The sequence below is a fragment of the Ascaphus truei genome, chromosome 17, assembly GCF_040206685.1.
Source record: "Ascaphus truei isolate aAscTru1 chromosome 17, aAscTru1.hap1, whole genome shotgun sequence".
In the NCBI taxonomy this organism is placed as follows: domain Eukaryota; kingdom Metazoa; phylum Chordata; class Amphibia; order Anura; family Ascaphidae; genus Ascaphus; species Ascaphus truei.
In genome coordinates, this window is record NC_134499.1 from 37,261,232 (window position 1) to 37,280,766 (window position 19,535).

Below are 19,535 nucleotides of genomic sequence, written 5' to 3' on the forward strand. Positions count from 1 at the left end.
GCGTTTGCGCATGTTTATGTGTGCATGTATACGTGTGTGCATGTTTATGTGTACGTGTGTGCATGTTTATGTGTGCGTGTGCGCATGTTTGTGTGCGTGTGCGCATTTATGTGTGCGTGAGCGCATGTATGTGTGTATGTGTGTGTGTGCGCATGTATACGTGTGTGCATGTATGTGTGCACGTGTATGTGTGCGCGTGCGCATGTATATGCGTGCGTGTGCATATATATCTATATCATACAAACACTCACAAAGGGGGTAAGCGCGGCCCTCCTACCCCAGCCGCCAAAGCTCCCTTACCCCCTCGCCGCTCCCTTCCCCCCCCGCCCGCTCCCTTACCCCCCCGCCTGCTCCCTTACCCCCCCCCCCCGCCCGCTCCCTTACCCCCCCGGCCGCCAACTCCCCAGCCGCTGGGGGGCCAAGCAGCCTCGGATCTGCGCCAGTCCCACTCTCCACCACCTCTCACTCCCGTTGTGTGTGTGTGTGTGTGTAGGGACATTTTACTCCTGCCAACAATTTGTGCCTCATTTTCACCCCACCCTACCCCTGCCCTTCACCCCCCCTACCCCTGCCCTTCACCACCCCTGCCCTTCACCCCCCTCTACCCCTGCCCTTCACCCCCCCTACTACCCCTGCTCTTCACCCCCCCTAACCCTGACCTTCACCCACAACTACCCTTCACCCACCCCTACCCCTGCCCTTCACCCCCCCTACCCCTGCCCTTCACCCCCCCCCCACGCCTGCCCTTTGACTGACGCACGCACACACCCTGACTGACGCACTCACACACCCTGACTGACGCACGCACACACCCTGACTGACGCACGCACACACCCTGACTGACGCACGCACACACCCTGAGTGACGCACGCACACACCCTGACTGACGCACGCACACACCCTGACTGACGCACGCACACACACCCTGACTGGCGCACGCACACAAACCCTGACTGGCGCACGCACACAAACCCTGACTGGCGCACGCACACAAACCCTGACAGCCACACGTACACACACTGACAGCCGCACGCACACACCCTGACTGACGCACGCACACACCCTGACTGACGCACGCACACACACTGACTGACTGCCGCACGCACACACTGACTGACTGAGGCACACACACACGCACACACTGACTGTGTGTGTGTGCGTCAGTCAGTCTGTGTGTGTGTTTGTGTTTCTGCGTCAGACTCATTGACGCGCGCGCACACACACTGACTGACTGACGCACACACAATGACTGACGCACACACACTGCATGAAGCTGTAAAGGAGGGAGGGGGGGAACTGGATTGATGTGAATGGGGGACAAACAGAGAGAGGGGGAGGGGTGAGGAGAGAGAGAGGAGCGGGAACATTACATCCCGGGCAACGCCGGGTCTCTCAGCTAGTATAAAATAAACGTAAAGAGAGGGTGCATACCATTCAATGATGGATACAAAAAAAGGAACAACAGGACAGTCACTCTTATACTCCCAGAAAGTGAATATATATATATATCATTTACGTGAATCACTATCCGTATTTGAAGTGTGTGTATATAAATATATATATACATACAAATGAGCATACAGTAATATTTCCATTTGCTATTTGCCTTGCTATGGAGGGTTTTTGTCACTTTTTTACTCACATAACTTCACATATACATATACATATATATATATATATATATATATATATATATATATATATATATATATATATATGCAGTGGAAGTGTATTGTGTGTATTTACCTACACACTCACTCCACATTTCAGTAACATACATATACATCTAAATAATATTCACATATACACGTTTGCTATAAATGGAATTATTACAATTTTACATTATATACACGTGCAATGAATGGAATAAACACTGTAATAAGTTTGAAATCGCCTATCCGAGCTGCTATGCATGGCTGATCCCTTTTCTCCAGCTTCCTTGAATGTACTATGAGGAAGATCATGTGACCAGATGCTAGTGCACGTTTAGAGAGAGGGAGGGCAGTGCTGACAAAGGGGTGTGCCTGGGTTTGTGACAGGACATGAAGGGGAGTGCCTTAGCAAATGCTTGTTAAAATAGAATACAAGAAAATTGGTCTTTCAAAGTTGTTTTTTTAAAAACAGAAAATGCTAAAAGTATTTTTTCTTACTACAGAACTGATTTATTAAAAAAAAACACACATGCAGGATATAGACTGAACTGCAGCTTTAAAGCAGAATGTGCTAAGATCATTTATATCTGCGTGTAGATCAAATTCATACTGTAGCCTGCACCTGTAATAATCGTGGATTTGTGCCCATTTGCATGTATGTTATGGCACTTAATCAAGCTTGGAGACATGACCCACTCCTGTAGATATGGGGTGGCCCACTCCAGTCCTCAAGGACCACCAACAGGATATCCCTGCTTCAGCACAGGTGGCTCAGTCTTCGAAGACTGAGCCACTGATTGAGCCACCTGTGCTGAAGCAAGGATATCCATAAACCCTGCTCTGTTGGTGGCCCTTGAGGACTGGAGTTGGCCAATCAACGACTGAGCCACCTGTACTGAAGCAGGGATATTCCTGAAGGTGGCGCATGAGGACTGGAGTTGGCCTCTCCCTGCCTTATCCTGTCCAAGTACCTGATTGGTATTTTGTGGAGCGCACACAGACTAAAACTCGCACCCCAGTAAGAGCTACCGCGTCCACTGAACACACAGAAACAAGATCAAACGTTCCGAAAATGGAGCTCAAAATACTTGTACTTGACAGACGCGATTAAAGAGATAAAGGCAACTATTGGGTAGTTTGAAGCAATTTAATATATTAGTCATTAGTTCTTTAACACCCTTTAAGAGCGAGCTATTTAAGTGTGAGCAGGCGAGTACAGTACGTTTGCTGAATAAAGCTTTCATGGGAGTTCCAGTAACATCAGGCTCGAAATCGCCGAGCGCCAATGTTTCTATAGAAATAGCCATGGTAACACTGATACAAGAAACGTTCCCACAGGAACCCAGCTGTGAGCGAGGAGTAACTCCCAAAACATTTTGCAGAATCTAACTTGTGATATTGAAATATTTGCTTAGAGATTATAGTGTGACTTGTTCAACGCCTCAGTGCAGAAAACACCATCCCTTGTGGATGTGGAGTTTTAAACCAGGGGGCAGGGGGAGGTGGGGTAACTCCATTCTTTAACGCCGGGTTTTAAGGATATCCCTGCTTCAGCTTAATCAGAGGCTCAGTCATTGACTTCAAATCCTGTTACAAAAAGTCAGGGATTGCTGCTTTAAGTATAATGTGCTGCATAAACGTCAAAAGAGTTTGACCTAAGTAAACAGTAATAAAAAAATAAGTACAGTACATGCATATATAACATTAAGCGTCAAACTAAGCGGTTTTTTTTCTTTTCATTTTTACATAGGATTTTAGCAGGGGGTCTCCAGAGCTGAACCCCATTCATTTCAGCTCCAGGGACCCCCTGCTTCCGGAGATACTTGCTTCCTTAGGAGGTGCATTATGGGGGAGTTTGAAAGCTCCTGCACCCCGTGGGCCAATAAGAAGCTGTGACATCATCCGGTTCGGCTTCCTATTGGCCCATGTGACGTGGGAGCTTTACACTTTATGAACCAGCTTGCTCAGCCGGAGCGGCTACGGCAGCCCCAACGGAGGCAACGTATCTACAGAACCAGGGTGTCCTCGGAGCTGAAATGAATGGGGTTCAGCTCCGGAGACCCCCTGCTTCACTCCTGTACGGAAAGATTAACAAAATAAAAACTGCATGAATTGCTCCTTTAAAGTGAGATTAATTCCGGAGCGGCCTTCACTTAAAAATAAAAACGTGCTTATCATTTATTTTCTATTTTAACATAATAAATGGAGATGAGGCAGATATCACGTTCTTTTCTGCCATAGTGTTATGTTGCTGTAAAATGCATTGAAGGCTTTCCCGGGCGCAGAAGGTTACACCGACTCTTCCTATATGTTGGGCTTGGTCCCCACCAGAAGGTGATCCTATAAATTAATATAAATCTCTTGCACGGGTGTAGTTGCTGCTTTAACCCTTTGGGTGCTGTTGGACGTAGTTGCTACCTCCATGAGGTCTGATACTCCAGGGGTCCCTGTGATGTAGTAGCTCCTCCTCCTTCCGTTCCGTCATCAGTGACGCAGCGATCATGTGATTACGAGTGCCGTAGCGGCCCCTCTGGTGCCCAAAGGGTTAAAGCGACATTGTAATTTTTTGGGCCCACTTGTAATCAGGCAGGTAGCCCTTATTAAGATAATGGCATGCTGTATGTAGCACTGAGGCACATGGTATTCAATGTGAGTCAGAGATGTGATGATACCCCCACTACTTACATTGGATTGTTTTACCCTCAGAACCACGTGACAGCCCGTACGGTTTGCACAGGAAGCTTTCTGTTGGCGAATATGCCATGTGGTGATGAAACTACAGAACCCTGACCATGTGCCCTTCAAGATATATCTGCGTGTTGTGTTTTCTTAGCCTTGGGCAAGTTCCTTCATGTTCCGCTCATCCCAAAAACTAATTTCCTAATCTCTTCATGGTGGGGATTCTTTATGCCTGTAATATTCCATGTACAGCACTGAGCATGTTCACTGCAAAGGTAATACCGTACGTGCTGCTGTGCTCTCAATATCTTTTGTCTTCAGAACTGCTGTCAGTATCACTCGCAGGTGGGGAGTAGTTGGCGTTGCTTGGACCAGTGTACTTTGCTGTTGCTACTTTTCGAGATGAATTTTAAAAAAAAAACACGACTTAGTTTATTTGGCAAATACAGGCACTGCAGAAATTCTTCACAATTTGAATATAAAACCTTCAGAACAGATAATAAAGCTCTGGCAGCATATCAAAGCACATTATATGTCTGAGCACTTGCTAGGAATGTATGTCCAAAGCTGAAGTTTAAGCCTGGAAGGCTGTGTTAAATCAGGGGTCTGTTTATTTGTATTTGTTTAGCATAGCTGGGCATCGGAATGGCCAACGCGCTCATCTTTCTTCCTTTTCATAATTGATGCAAGTCGACTTTTGCAGCAGATCTCATCTAGCTGGTGTCCCATGTCCAATTTCAAAACTGTAATGAACTGTAAAACAAGTAGGCCGTACAAGACAACCTTCTCGGTCATTGGCAGTTCGTGGTTTGTGGCCTATACAAGGGATGAAAATGGACATTGGAAATATATATCTTACCTTACAAGTACAGAAAATCTATACTTAAAGCCACAATCCCCCATAACGAGTCCCATTTTTGTACAGGATTGGAACCAGGGGTCCCTCAGAGCGGAACTGTGCCTTTTCTAGCTCCAGGAGTCACCCCCATTTCATCGAAAGACATATTAGTGAAGTTATCATTATTCCTTCATGGTTTGTAAAGAGGATTTAAATGGCGGCCACTGGTGGGGTGGCTTCCTATTGGCCCAAGATGTGCAGCCATTGTGTCTCCCCTGGATGGAGATTTAAACCCAGTAACATCACGGTACGTATTTCAGGAATTGCAGATTCTTGACAAACAAGTATTCATTATTAGAAACATATCTATATTTTAAAAACCCAATAGAACAAAAATAAGAACAAAGAAGCATGTTGTGTACAACAACAGATAAACAGTTTATGCTGATATTTTCAAATATACATGTACAGTATCTGACCTCTGCCATACTGGTTCTGCACAATGTCTGCAAACCGTGCATCTATCGTTAAGTAATGGGCTGCTCATTTAGCACTTTAGGGTTTCGTTGCCATCAATTAGAGCATTAAAGCAGCTGTAATATCTTACTGTCTACTAATAAGTATTGTAAGTGGCTATGTAGGAAACCTTAGACACTACATAGTATATTATCACAAGAGAAAGGAAGGGCTCGTCCGGGATTTGAACCCGGGACCTTTTGCACCCTAAGCGAGAATCATACCCCTACACCAACGAGCCACCATGACAATTGTTATCTTTCACAGTATTTACAATTTTTGTCTTAGTATATTATCATCTGAACTAACTTCCTTAGGTCCCTGTTGTAGGTTCTCCCTACACCTACAGTACACTTTCAATGACTAATTGAGATGCAGAATAGACATTTTTGATGACAGCTAGACAACTAGTTCAGAAGGTTTTGTGACATTTAAGGAGCTTTGTGTGATGAGAACTACTTAGCATTGCAATACCGGCCATGTGGGTTTAGATGCTCTTTATAACTATACAGAATTAACATGGTATTTAATATAGTCTTAGGGCTGGGACCCGCTGCGCCCGGCGGCGCGGGCGGCCGCACGAGCGTTCCCCACCAGCAGGGGAATCCTCCCGAGCCGGTCCCAGTCCCCCCTGGCTGCACAGCTCACTACGCGCTGTGACGCGTCAGCCGCCAGGGGATTCAAGAGAATTGTAACGGGTCACGTGGTGTGGCTGTGAGCCAATGAGGAGGGGAGGCTTCGGGGAGCGGGGAGGAGAGTGTGGGGGGAAAGCAGCGATTTTAAATAAACTGCAGCACCAAGGAAGTCCCCTCTGCTCCCTCCCACAGACTCTCTCCTCTTGGGGGGGGGAGGTCCCCCTTCCGATTCCCCCCCTGCTCCGATCCCCCAGGCTCCGATTCACCCCCCACCCCCCATGTGTATTTGTGAATGCCTGTCTGTGTGTGTGTATGTGTGTGCCTGAGTGCGTGTCTGTGTGTGAGGAGTTGAGGGGCTGAGGATTTGAGGGGCTCAGCAGTTGAGGGGCTGAACGGCTGAGGAGTTGAGGGGCTGAACAGCTGATGGGCGGTCCCGCCCCCCCACATCATGGCCGCGCCCCCCCCACGTCATGGCTGCGCCCCCCCCACCCGTTTTGGCCATGCCCCCCCGCTCGCAAAAATGGTCCCTTTGGACCGGAAAAAGCCCCAAGTGGCTCTCCACGCGCCGCCTGTCTGCAGTGCGGGCGCGTGTTCAGAGGCAGCGGGGCCTTAGCCTTATGCTAGAATAACACTGTTATCTACTACCTATTCTTCCGACCTTGCTGTTTCTTTTTTCAACTGTCCCTGGAATCCAATTTCTTGGTCCTTCTATATGACGTTAACCCCTCTGACCGCAGCGCTTAGTAATATGGCGCTTAATGTTCTTACTATCGGGGGACAGTAGACCCTCCAATGTTTTTGTGTTTGAAAGCTATTAAACATCTTACTGTATGTTACTAAATGTCTAATACATGTTCAAAATAGAAGAGATACAGTACAGTAGTGGGTGCATTAACCTTATTACACTTCCAACATGTTGTTGAATAGGACTGCATTTGTAACTGGGCAGAAAGATGGATTGTGGGTAATGTTTAGCAGTTGTCATGTTATAAAAAATAACTTGCCATTAGTGGATAAGCGTGTGGTTTCTTTCCATACGTTGTACACAAACATTAAAGACCCCACAGCTCTCTTTATCAATCTTTCAATTTAAACAATTTCCAATCATATTGCTTAAGCTCCTTAAAAAATAACCCATCTACCCAAATGCCATCGATAAGCATTCATCCAGCGTAAAAATTGTGTATTGATGTACAGCACTTGATAGTTTTATAGTCATTATTCATTTTCATAGTTTTCCATTTTTTTTCTATAAAGGAGACACACAGCAGGAATTCTGCGCCTCCTGACTGTTACTCAATCAAAGCTGATGAAAGAACCGAGAGGAAAGTACAATTAATGTTGAAACGCAGCTCGGGTTTCCTTGCGCTGTATTTAAAAGTTACATAATTAGAGACCTGGACATTTCTGCCACAACAAATATGAAGCACGGCTTTGAACTTCAAAAGTATTTTTCCTTTGAAAATCAAAAAATGTGGACAGCAGTTGATTCCCCCCTCCCCCCACCTGAAATAAATGGGATTCTTGAATCAGACTGAATCCATGATGCACAGGATGGTATTTAAGCCCCTAACAGCAAAAGGAACGAAAAATGTGAGATGCATATTTACAAGTTAATAAGAAATCATGGATCAGACTGAGAACGTGTCTGAGAATCCCTGATTATTTTTCCAGATGTTGTTATATATATATATATATATATATATATATGTAGGTTAAAGTGTTACCTACTTAATACACAGATGCATCATCAACTACGCACGCGAGGCAACACTTTTTTTTATGTGTTTTTAATAGGTTTGAAGCAGGGGGTCGTGTCCTGGAACAGGATTTCATATTTTTCTGTCTCCCTTTGCAACTCATAGGATTTATGTCTCCCTAGTTTGGCCGCCTGTTACAGGCAGTCCTCGGTTATCCAACGGAATCCGTTCTGGAAGTAGCATCGGATAGTGAAACCGTTGTAAAGTGAGTCCCATGTTAATCAGTGGCGGTGAGCGTTGGATAACGCATTCCAGCGTCGAAAAACGGCCCTTAGGGTTGCATTGTAAAGCGTTGGCTATGCCAAATCGTTGTAAAGTGAAGCGTCGGATAACGATGACTACCTGTATTTTCCCTGTCCCAGCAGCTGGCTGCATGTGAAAGGCTACATTATCGATACATATGTTGTTTACACAGCCCTAGTCAGTGTTGGTTGCCCTAGCAACCTCCTATTCTCCTAGCTGAGAGTGGGCTATTCCAACCCCCCTTGTCTTGCTGACAGTTAGTCTGTCCCTGAAACTAATTCTGTTACCCAGATTCCCCCACACTTCCTTTTCATTCCTGACACTGGCTATATATATATATATATATATATATATATATATAAACCATAATACTGAGTTAAGTTATGGTGAGTAAAAAAAGTGACAAAAACCCTCCACAGGAAAGCAAATATGCAAATATAGCTGTATGCTCATCTGCATGTCTTAGGTGGGGTTGCAGACCTGCCTAAGACATGCAGATGAGCATACAGCTATATTTGCATATATATATATATATATATATATATATATATATATATATATATATATATATATATATATATATATATATATATATATATATATATATATATATATATATATATATATATATATATATATATATACAGGCATACCCCGCTTTAAGGACACTCACTTTAAGTACACTCGCGAGTAAGTACATATCGCCCAATAGTCAAACGGCAGCACACGCATGCGCCTGTCAGCACGTCCTGAACAGCAAAGTTGAACTCCCTACCTGCACCGAAGCTGTGCACAAGCGGGAAGACTATAGAGCCTGTTACAAATGCCTTATTTACATCAGTTATGCACGTATATTATGATTGCAGTACAGTACATGCATTGATAAGTGGGAAAAGGTAGTGCTTCACTTTAAGTACATTTTCGCTTTACATACATGCTCCGGTCCCATTGCGTACGTTAATGCGGGGTATGCCTGTATATATATATATATATATATATATATATATATATATATATATATATTTTTTTTTTTTTTAACCAACATTGGTGCACTTTTTTCTCTTTTTTCTTTTTGGATGTCCTGGGATATACTAAGAAAGACACAGTGAGGGCTGAGATCACCTCAAAAGGAAAAAGCTGCAAGAAGTTTGTGTCAGAAAAGCCTACCTTTAGAGTTCTTCATAGATTTAAAGTGTACAAAGCTTTCGAAAACCTCACAGGCGTCTCCATCAGGTGTGAAACTGCCCATGTCCATGTTTGCATTTGTAGAGCAATGTAATTAACTACCATTTGAGCAAATCCGTTAAATCAACCATAAAGTGGTTAAGTACACATTTGTTCACTTCAGAGATTATATGACTAGTATTGTGTTGATAGGGGGAGGCTTCAGGAGCTGTAGACTATAATTCCAAGTAGGAAGAACTCCTTTGCTGATCCATTTCAAAGGTAACGTCAACATGAGAGACCTGGATTGCACCTTAAAAAATAATGGATTTAGAGAGTGTCAGTCTCCATATATATACAGTATATATATATATATATATATATATATATATATATATATATATATAAAAATATAGCTGTATGCTCATCTGCATGTCTTAGGCAGGTCTGCAACCCCGCCTTTCCCCATTATCACCCAGCATACAGCACTTCCACTGCAGCAAGGGATTCTGGGAAATGACATGCAAATGAGCACACAGTGTCACTTTTTGCCTCAATAACCATTTTTAACATGGTTCCCTATAGGCTTAAACTTGCTGCATGGTCACAGCTTTGAGCACAGCCAGGGTTAAGGTGCATACCCAGAAAACCACCCACAGACAGCTGTTTCAACCTTGATGGGTCTCATCAGTGTGGGGTTGATTTTACTGGGAATGCAAGAGAGGCTTATGGGATAGGCCAAACCATACTACTGAGTTAAGTTATGGTGAGTAAAAAAAGTGACAAAAACCCTCCACAGGAAAGCAAATATGAAAATATAGCTGTATGCTCATCTGCATGTCTTAGGCAGGTCTGCAACCCCGCCTTTCCCCATTATCACCCAGCATACAGCACTTCCACTGCAGCAAGGGATTCTGGGAAATGACATGCATGTCATTTCCCAGAATCCCTTGCTGCAGTGGAAGTGCTGTATGCTGGGTGATAATGGGGAAAGGCGGGGTTGCAGACCTGCCTAAGACATGCAGATGAGCATACAGCTATATTTTCATATTTGCTTTCCTGTGGAGGGTTTTTGTCACTTTTTTTACTCACCATAACTTAACTCAGTAGTATGGTTTGGCCTATCCCATAAGCCTCTCTTGCATTCCCAGTAAAATCAACCCCACACTGATGAGACCCATCAAGGTTGAAACAGCTGTCTGTGGGTGGTTTTCTGGGTATGCACCTTAACCCTGGCTGTGCTCAAAGCTGTGACCATGCAGCAAGCTTAAGCCTATAGGGAACCATGTTAAAAATGGTTATTGAGGCAAAAAGTGACACTGTGTGCTCATTTGCATGTCATTTCCCAGAATCCCTTGCTGCAGTGGAAGTGCTGTATGCTGGGTGATAATGGGGAAAAGCGGGGTTGCAGACCTGCCTAAGACATGCAGATGAGCATACAGCTATATTTTCATATTTGCTTTCCTGTGGAGGGTTTTTGTCACTTTTTTTACTCACCATAACTTAACTCAGTATATATATATATATATATATATATATATATATATATATATATATATATATATATATATATAAACAGTACAACTCTAAACAATTATCTCAACAATATATCACATAGTATGTTGCTACAGACTTAAAATATTTAAAGGGGGGTGTTAACCCTTTTAAACTATCCCTATTAGTCTGTAGCCAAGAAGGTCCACAGCTCCACATATACCGATAAAATGAATGCCACAAGATTGACCTAGGCGCACAAATGAGGAGAGGGAGAGAAAAAGAGCATAGGGTAGTATGTCCAAATATTTAGACTATTAATTGGTAAGATATGCACTCACAGTCAGAACGACAAATATATGCCTTTATTCAATATTAGGATCTGGAACGCCGCTCAATCTTCAATTTGGTCAGGATCTCTTAGGGGTGTTAACATGTAAGGTCAGGTCTCTGCACACTCCAGGCAATTTGGTAACAGGATCCCCACAGTTTTGCTCAGCCATACTACCTCCGTCCCAGAGATTGACCATGTATAAGAGACAGGATAGGGAAACAATATAGTGTAAAATCGTTTAATATAAAATGTTAGATAAGAAACCTCAGCAGGTCTTGCACTCACATTCAATGAGTAATAAAAAGGCAGTTGAGAGTTTAAACCTGAGTCTCTCACACTCTGGGCTGCTTTGATACCAGCGTCTGCATTCAGTGAAACTCACTTCCGCATCACGTGATTGCGCCATGTCTCGCGAGATCTTGACATGCTCGGATACTGACACTGTAGACACCGGTCCGGCACGACTCTCCGGACGTCAGTCTCTCACTCTTGGCACTTCTCTCTTCTGGCCTCGTTCAGGGTGTCAGCTGCAGGACTCGGAGGGAGGGCGTGAGGGAGGCAGTGCTGCAGTTTGCTGGGCGACATGTATTTATCCCCCAGCAGACTTTTCAGCGTTGGGGAGGGGGCGGGGTTACACACAGCAGGGTAAGTATCCAAGTTGCAGTCATGAAATCATTCTGAAGAATGATTTCATTGGCTGCCTTGGTCCCTGTGATGCTGCTGCAGTTCCAAAAAACGAAATTTTCGTTTATTGAAACTGTAGTCAGCTTCAACTCCTGGCCTCGGAGACAGGGCGGTTGCTACCCTGACAACCAGTATTCAAATTGAATACTTTGTTTCTCACGGCAGCACGCACGGCAGCTCGCCCTCCCTCCGAAGCCAGCACCCTGAACGAGGCCTGTCCTGGCTGCCTCTGTTTCATCGCAAATGTACAAATGTACTCAGATCCGCTGAACTACACAATTGGTGCGCTTGGACATATTTTTGGTAGTATCATCTCAGGGTGTTTATCCATCAATACAGTGTGAATGTCCTAATAAGGAAAATAATTAGCGTGAAATTCTGAAAACTGCAACATCATACAAAAGGTCGGCTTGTCCTTCAGTAGGAATGCTGTACTTTAAAAGAAAAAGCAATGGCACTCTATGTTTACACAATGATATATTGAATTAAATTAGCTATGAAGCGTATATGGTTTGAAACCTTTGGCATGTTTAAAAAAAGCCACTGCAAGAGGAAAAGTGCAATTAATGCAGAATCCGGAGAGGGACTGGTATGGGCATTTTGCTTTGATTAAATATGCAGTGGTAATTTAATTATTAATTATATGGCTACCTCAATAGGGTTTTAAATCCCTCCTGTGGTTTACTCTTTAGGATTATATACTACATATACTAATCTCAGAATATGCCCTAGTTGGAAAAAATACTACAGGATATTAGTTTATAATGGCACACCCCAAATCAACACTCCTCACCCCTTATTTATACCACTCTGTTCCCCCCATTGTACTGTGCTGCAGAATATATTGGTGCTTTATAAATAATTACAAATAATATACAATGCTCCGATTTGGGCTTTGTAGGCTGGTGGTGCCAACAGAAAACAAAGGGTCGAATACGCCTAAAAGAGATTTGTTACATATACCACCACTACATAAAGCATCTCCCACGTACAATGAAACAAAAAGCACGCAATCCAAATTACTACGAGCATGTTAAGTGTATGGTAAGCACACATTAACTACAGTTGTTCTTCCATAGGTCCTATTAGATGAGTTTGTATGAAATGGCCTTCATGCATGTATTGCCCTGTCTGCTTATTTACACGCCCTCTGCCTTTATTTGCCTTGGATTCTTACATCTGTGTTAAATTCATGGACTGTTTTGTAAATCAGTATTGTTTGACCCGAGGGAGAGAGAGAACTCTTGAAAGCTTGTCCTAAAATATCAATTTTTAGTCCAAATAAAAAAAGGCGTCCCCTAATAATACTGAAGTACTCATTTGTTCTGCAATGGTTTACATGTTTACTGAAAAATACTGTAGGTGGGTCAGAGTCTTGAAGTCCAGTACAGAGGGGATGGATCTTACTTTGCAGGTCCAGCCGAAAACTCCCCTTCTAGCAGGAAGCAATTACTGTCCTACACATACAGTTGCTTCAATATACGTTATGTGGTTTATTACCTTATTTTAGGAGTGCCTCCTCTTAAAAACCAGCCCGTAAGTAAGAAAATAAAGTTTCAATGAATGATGGCATGGGGAATAAAAAGCCTGTTTTTGAAACCTTGATGGCACAGAAAAAAGAGTAAGATGCCAAGTTAGCTCATTCAAATCTATTTCATCAGTCACACGCTGCAGTGCCAGCCAGACATGGTCCCCACTGGCCATTATAAAATTGTAGTTTAATAGAAATGTATATTATCCAAACTACAAAAACATTAAACCATTAACAGACAATAACTACAGCAAAATCTGGCTATATTAAAAAAAAAATACTGTAGGGCTTAATTGGGACATTTGTTTTTAGCATAGGTTTCAGGGTTAACCTTATTTGGTGCTGTTTTTTTGGGGTTGCCATTTTTTGTGGAAAAAGTGAGGTAGTATAATAATGTAGCAACCATGGGGGGGGAGGAGAACCCTCGCTACAGACTAGTGGGAATATGATTGGGGGGTGCTTTAAAGGGAAGTTGGTAGCAGAAACAGTGTCTGGGTCTGTTTCGGGATAATAATGCAGAAAGATTGTTTGGAAGTCATTGTGTAAACATGCTGGAGGTGTATGCAATGCATGTTTTCATAGGAAGAAAGTTTATTTTTATAGTTAGCAAAGATGACTGACTATCAGGGCAGGAGAGGTAGTTTTCAGATGGCACTGGAATCTAGAGCACAATGTCTTAACTGCAGTCTGGTCCAAGGTCCCCTGGGATACATTTGGGCTGCTTCTCCTACAAATGCCAGTAAGCATAGCACATGGGAAGTGGTGGGCGTGCTGGTGAAGTTATGAGAATATCACTCATTTGGATATTACAGAATATCAATTAACAAAAGAGTTTATATATTTGAAATGTAGCCCGAGGTACCTCTCATTTCTACAGAAACCAGCACTGGATATACAATGGAGATATATACACACACACACACGCACACACACACACACACACACACACAGACACACAAAGGTAGCGTTTAAGCTTTGATCTTATTTCCGCCCACTAAGTGATAATTATTAATAGTGGTCCTTTGAATGCACCTAATGCATACTGCTACTCGAGTGGGAAAGACAAGGTAGAAACCTAGATTTGATGAGTAAGCAAAAAACATCTGGATTTGTTCTGTGACTTTCTAGGTGGTCCCATTATTCTGAGTAACCGACTAGCTGGTCTGGTGGAGATACATTCATTGGAAGGAAGCCTAATTCAGTTCGCAACATCATTAACATCATAGGGCCTTACTCAGGGAAGCCTGGATCCTTCTGAATATAACTGATTGGCAACATTGAGCATTAACAGCTAAGAACGTGATGTACAGAGTGAGCTGTTTTTGTTTTATGTCCATATTAGACATGCTGTTGTTATGTCTTTTTATTCTTTCACTTCTGGATTACTGGCCTCTCCACCACAAAGTTCGATTTTAGTTTAATAAATTGCATTTATGTTTTCCCGTTTTTTTATCCTGATAATACACTTCCTTATGGAATTCTTCAGTACTACCTTTCCTGGTGAAATATGAATAATAAATGTTTTGCTGCTTTTAACTCTACTCTTTCCCCCATTGTTGCTGCTCTCTCACTTGGGTAGGTGCCCAAGAAGAATGGATCGCTTATTGTGATATGTGTTACAATGTCTGCAATCAGTTTCCTGCTTTACATGTTGCAAATCTAATAAACAAATGAAACCATTATGACACAATAGATGAGATGTCATTTGGCAGAGTGCTTTCAATGTATTTGTAGTTCCTATATATGCTATTACGTGTGGCATGAACTAGTTGTTTTGTAACATAACGAGCACATACTTTGGGGATGAATTATACTGCCGTACACTGGGGTTACAGAGCATTTTTTTCTGAGAAAATTACAAAACTGTTGCTGGTAACTTTGTTTTTCTGAAAAAAGTATTTTTAATGCACCTTGGATATGTTGAGAGTGCAGAATATGGTTTATATTTCAAATGCAAAAAATGCACTCAGGGTACATAAGGAATATGTCTTCTAAGAAGGAGTAATTGATTTATACATAATACACGGGGATATGGTCGGAAGAGACTCTTTACGCTTCCAACAAAGATTTTTGTCTCACTTTTTATGCTGGATTACTATAAAGATGTTTGCTTGTAATGACTATTTTTTCAGTTTGGCGTCATTTTTATATAAAAAAAAACAAAATTATATATAAAGGCTTCTGTTTTCTCACGTGAAGTAACAAGTTCCCTGTCTACTAATTAAATGTGTATTTTATGATACTGAAGAAAAATGTAGAACATTTTGGGGATAATTCTATCTACTCCGAAGTAGCTGTTTGGGCTTTTCTCGGTCGAGTTCTGAGTTGACTTTCATGGGGGTTTGAGGCTAAAAACCTCCCAAACTGGGTCGTCAGACTATATAGCATATTTTGGAGTACTTTGATTTTCAGTATTTATCTCAATGTTTTGAAGTCATTACCCCTAAATATGTATTTTTGTAATCAGCGCACCTCAAATTGGGCTGCCAACCAAAACAGTGCCATTTAATAGAGAGCTTTTCACTGATGTCTCTGTGCCCAGAAACTTTTTGTAGTGATTTCAGACAGAAATATTTCCAGTAGTAAGTGTTACCTGTGTTGTTTAGCTGCACCCCAGCTCTGTGCCTCTAATAAGTCTGCAATGTGCCTGGAGGTGTTGACGTGTCTTTGTTTACTTTTCCGGCTGAAGTGTCTACTCCAGTGAATGCATCTCCATTCAGTAAAGCTCTCTGTTTCCATTGCAATCCACAGACAAGGAGTTGGCTGGGAAGCTGGTATTGAGTGTCGTGAGAGCTCCATTACTGGCCCATTCATTTTAGACCTGTGTTTACTATACTAGAAGAAATATATCATTCAAATATAAAGCAGCAGGCAATCCAAGACGGTTCTTTTGCAATTGCCACATCAGGTGTGACCATTTCCAGAAGTGAAGCAGGGAGCTGACAGCCAGGTATGTCTGGCAGGTATATTGTAAACACTTTTCTTCTTTCTTTCTTGTCTCGTCTTGCAGGCCTAAATGGCAGCAGAAGAATACCTTTTCCTTGTTTCCTTCCCCCAAAGGCTGGAACTTCAGAGGGGTAAGCTTTTTTTTTAATGCATACTTTCTTATATAATTGAATAAGCTTGTTTATATGTGCACATATTTACGCATAGGTGTGTGTGTGTAATAAAAATAAATATAATAATAGTAGAATGGAAGGATTGAGGCCCTTACAGGTATTGTTCCACATGGGTTTCGGTTTGTTAAGGTGCTAGGTCAGTGTTTGGGCCCCATCTTAAGACCTGTGAATCCTTCCATTGTACTATTGAAGTCGAATCCATCGTCAGCATCCGGGCCACAGCTCCTGGGGACCAGCACGTCAGGCTATCTACTGTCTGATGGAACATACATACATTTATTAATCATATATTTGTCTTGTGCTGGTAACGTGACCACTCTTTGTGATCCAGTTGTATTCTGTAGCAATGTTTATTGCCGTGCATGACCTAGGCCTTCTAGGGCCATACAATATGTGAGTGTGGTTGTGTGTGTGTGTGTGTGTGTGTGTGTGTGTGTGTGTGTGTGTGTGTGTGTATGTATGTATATATATATATATATATATATATATATATAATATAAATAATATGGAGGGATTGGGGCACACACTTAAATAGTATAGACCAGACTGCTGGAGAGGGCGCTGCTATCAGAGTACCTGTAAGGTATGGTACAGAACTAACAAAAGGATAGGCACACCAAACATAAGCAAAAATGTATTTTATTAGTGCAACGTTTCGACTGCGGCTTATGACAAAGGCTCCAGAAGGCAGCCGAAACGTTGGGCCAGTACAAGACAATTTTGCATATTTATGATGTGCCTATTCCTTTGTGTGTGTATATATATATATATATATATATATATATATATATTATTTAATGCCTTGGGTCCTGTTGGAACCTTTATCAAACAGAAAATACTCACCCTTACAAACCCTATATTTGGTGTAAAATATCATGGAATAACCAAATGAAATAATGTCAGCAGAGTTGGTGACGTCACGGATGATGTGAATAATGAAAACAAACCTCAATTGGTGACGGATAGATAGAGAGTAAAGGTTCAAAGTGGAAAGTGAAAAATGGAAAATAAAGAGAACACAAACTAGAAAGCCAAGAATCCAGGGTTACAGGAATGCATGGTGATCATATCAAAACACACTAAAAGGTAACTAACTATACATGGATATGTCCTACACAAGCCAGGTGTATACTATATATGCGATGGAACAAACAGAGAGAGGGGGGGGGGGGGCGGAAGATATAAATGGTTGAATGATTGTTTAATTGATTGATATTAGTGGGGGCCAGTGTTGTATTTCCTTCACAGATGTGTTATTAATGATAAAGAACAATTATAAGCCCAGTCACAGGTCTCGGGCAGCTACCCCATACCGGCCATAACCCATAATCACATAGCATACAGTGCCTCCACTGCTGCCAGGGACTATGGGTAATGACATGCAAATTAGGACTCATATGGGCTTTTTCAATAAACTCCAAGGTGAGTCCTTTTTGCTTCTTATCCACTTTATCGTAGATCCTTCTAAGTGTATGCTTATTGTTTCACACATCTTTTAAAGGGTCAAAGAAGTGTGTATGGGCAGCAAACACTGTGTTCCCTGGTATTTACCACGATGCCATATTTTAAATGGCTGAGTGTTCCCCTTTAAGACAGCTCTAATATACCTTCCTCCGTGATAGCGTCATCATATCGAAAATACAGTTCTAATAAACATTTAATGGAAAATATAATCATTCTCTTTCCTACACGTCTCCCCTACCTGTGTTTTTCTTGGAAATCTTTATATACTTTGAAATGTTTACTCTGCAGTGGAGAGGACATTAAAAAGAATCGCCTCCGGCAGCAAGTTCCACCAGGTGGGGCAGCCGTGGCTAATATATCCGTGTCCGAGGTTCAGCTGCCCAAATATTACACGGCACCTCGGTCCTCGGCACTACAGAATCCCGACCACCCCCTCTCTGTTAATATGTATCTATATGTCTGCCATTTTAAAACAAGGTAGAACAAATAACTACCACTGATTTGTGCCATGAACCCCTGGACTCCCCCCCCTCCTCCTTTTTCTTTCTGTACCCCTCACCCCGTGCCACCCCCACATGTAAACATTGTTGTCGGTTGTAAAACCAAAAAAAGTACTGTATTGCATTTTAAATGATGGCTTTTTCCAGGATTCTCATGGCGCAGTAGCTGCTTTAAAAAAAAATGGTTGTTTTGCTCGGGAAGATCCCGCATGGCGCTCCCTAGGATCTCTGCCGATGAGGGGGACCCCTTCCCTTCCATTCTGCCATCAGTGAAGGAAGAAGTGGTCATGTGGTCATGTGGTCATGTAGCCCCTCTGGTACTCAAAGGGTTAATGGGCACCAAGGATTCTAGGGCAGGGGTGATCAATTCCAGCCCTCGAGTGACACTAACTGAGCCACTGATTGAGCCACCTGTGCTGAAGCAGGGATATCCTGAAAAAACTGATCTATTGGTGGCCCTTGAGAAGTGGAGTTGTCCGCCCCTGTTCTGGGGAATTGGTGATTGCCCACCTTGTCCGGACGGTCAGTCGGTCTGTGCTTCCTCATTGCCTTTTTTAGTCGGTCAATGAATAAGTTGCCTTCAGGAGTTTAAAAAATGTCAAACTGGTTCTGTACATATCATAGGTTACAGCAGGGGGACGCAAACTGATTAATTAGAGCGCAGACAGGCGCTCCCCCCCTGCTCGCCCCCCCCCCCCCCTCCTTACTTCTTCTCGGGCTTCGGCAGCGTCCTATGATGCTGCGTTGTCATGGCGACGCGTCGCTGAAGAGCCGGCTGAGTGCAGGTAAGAGACGTTGCAGGAGCCTCACGCCTCCCCCGGCATTTAATTGAAATGCCTTGGGGAAGAGCGCGGGGCGTCTGCAACCGCCGCGCCGCCCCTAGAAAATCCCACGCCCCCCAGATTGCGCACCCCTGGGTTAC

General features: G+C 42.9%; 1 protein-coding gene across 1 annotated transcript in view; it reads left to right on the forward strand.

Moving 5' to 3' along the window:
- ARHGEF3 (Rho guanine nucleotide exchange factor 3) overlaps positions 1-19,535 on the forward strand; it is a 220,107-nt gene that overhangs the window by 59,860 nt on the left and 140,712 nt on the right. Inside the window, exon 2 of the mRNA XM_075574838.1 lies at positions 16,541-16,607. Within this exon, the coding sequence (XP_075430953.1) occupies positions 16,541-16,607 (67 nt within the window). The remainder of the gene's footprint in view (positions 1-16,540; positions 16,608-19,535) is intronic.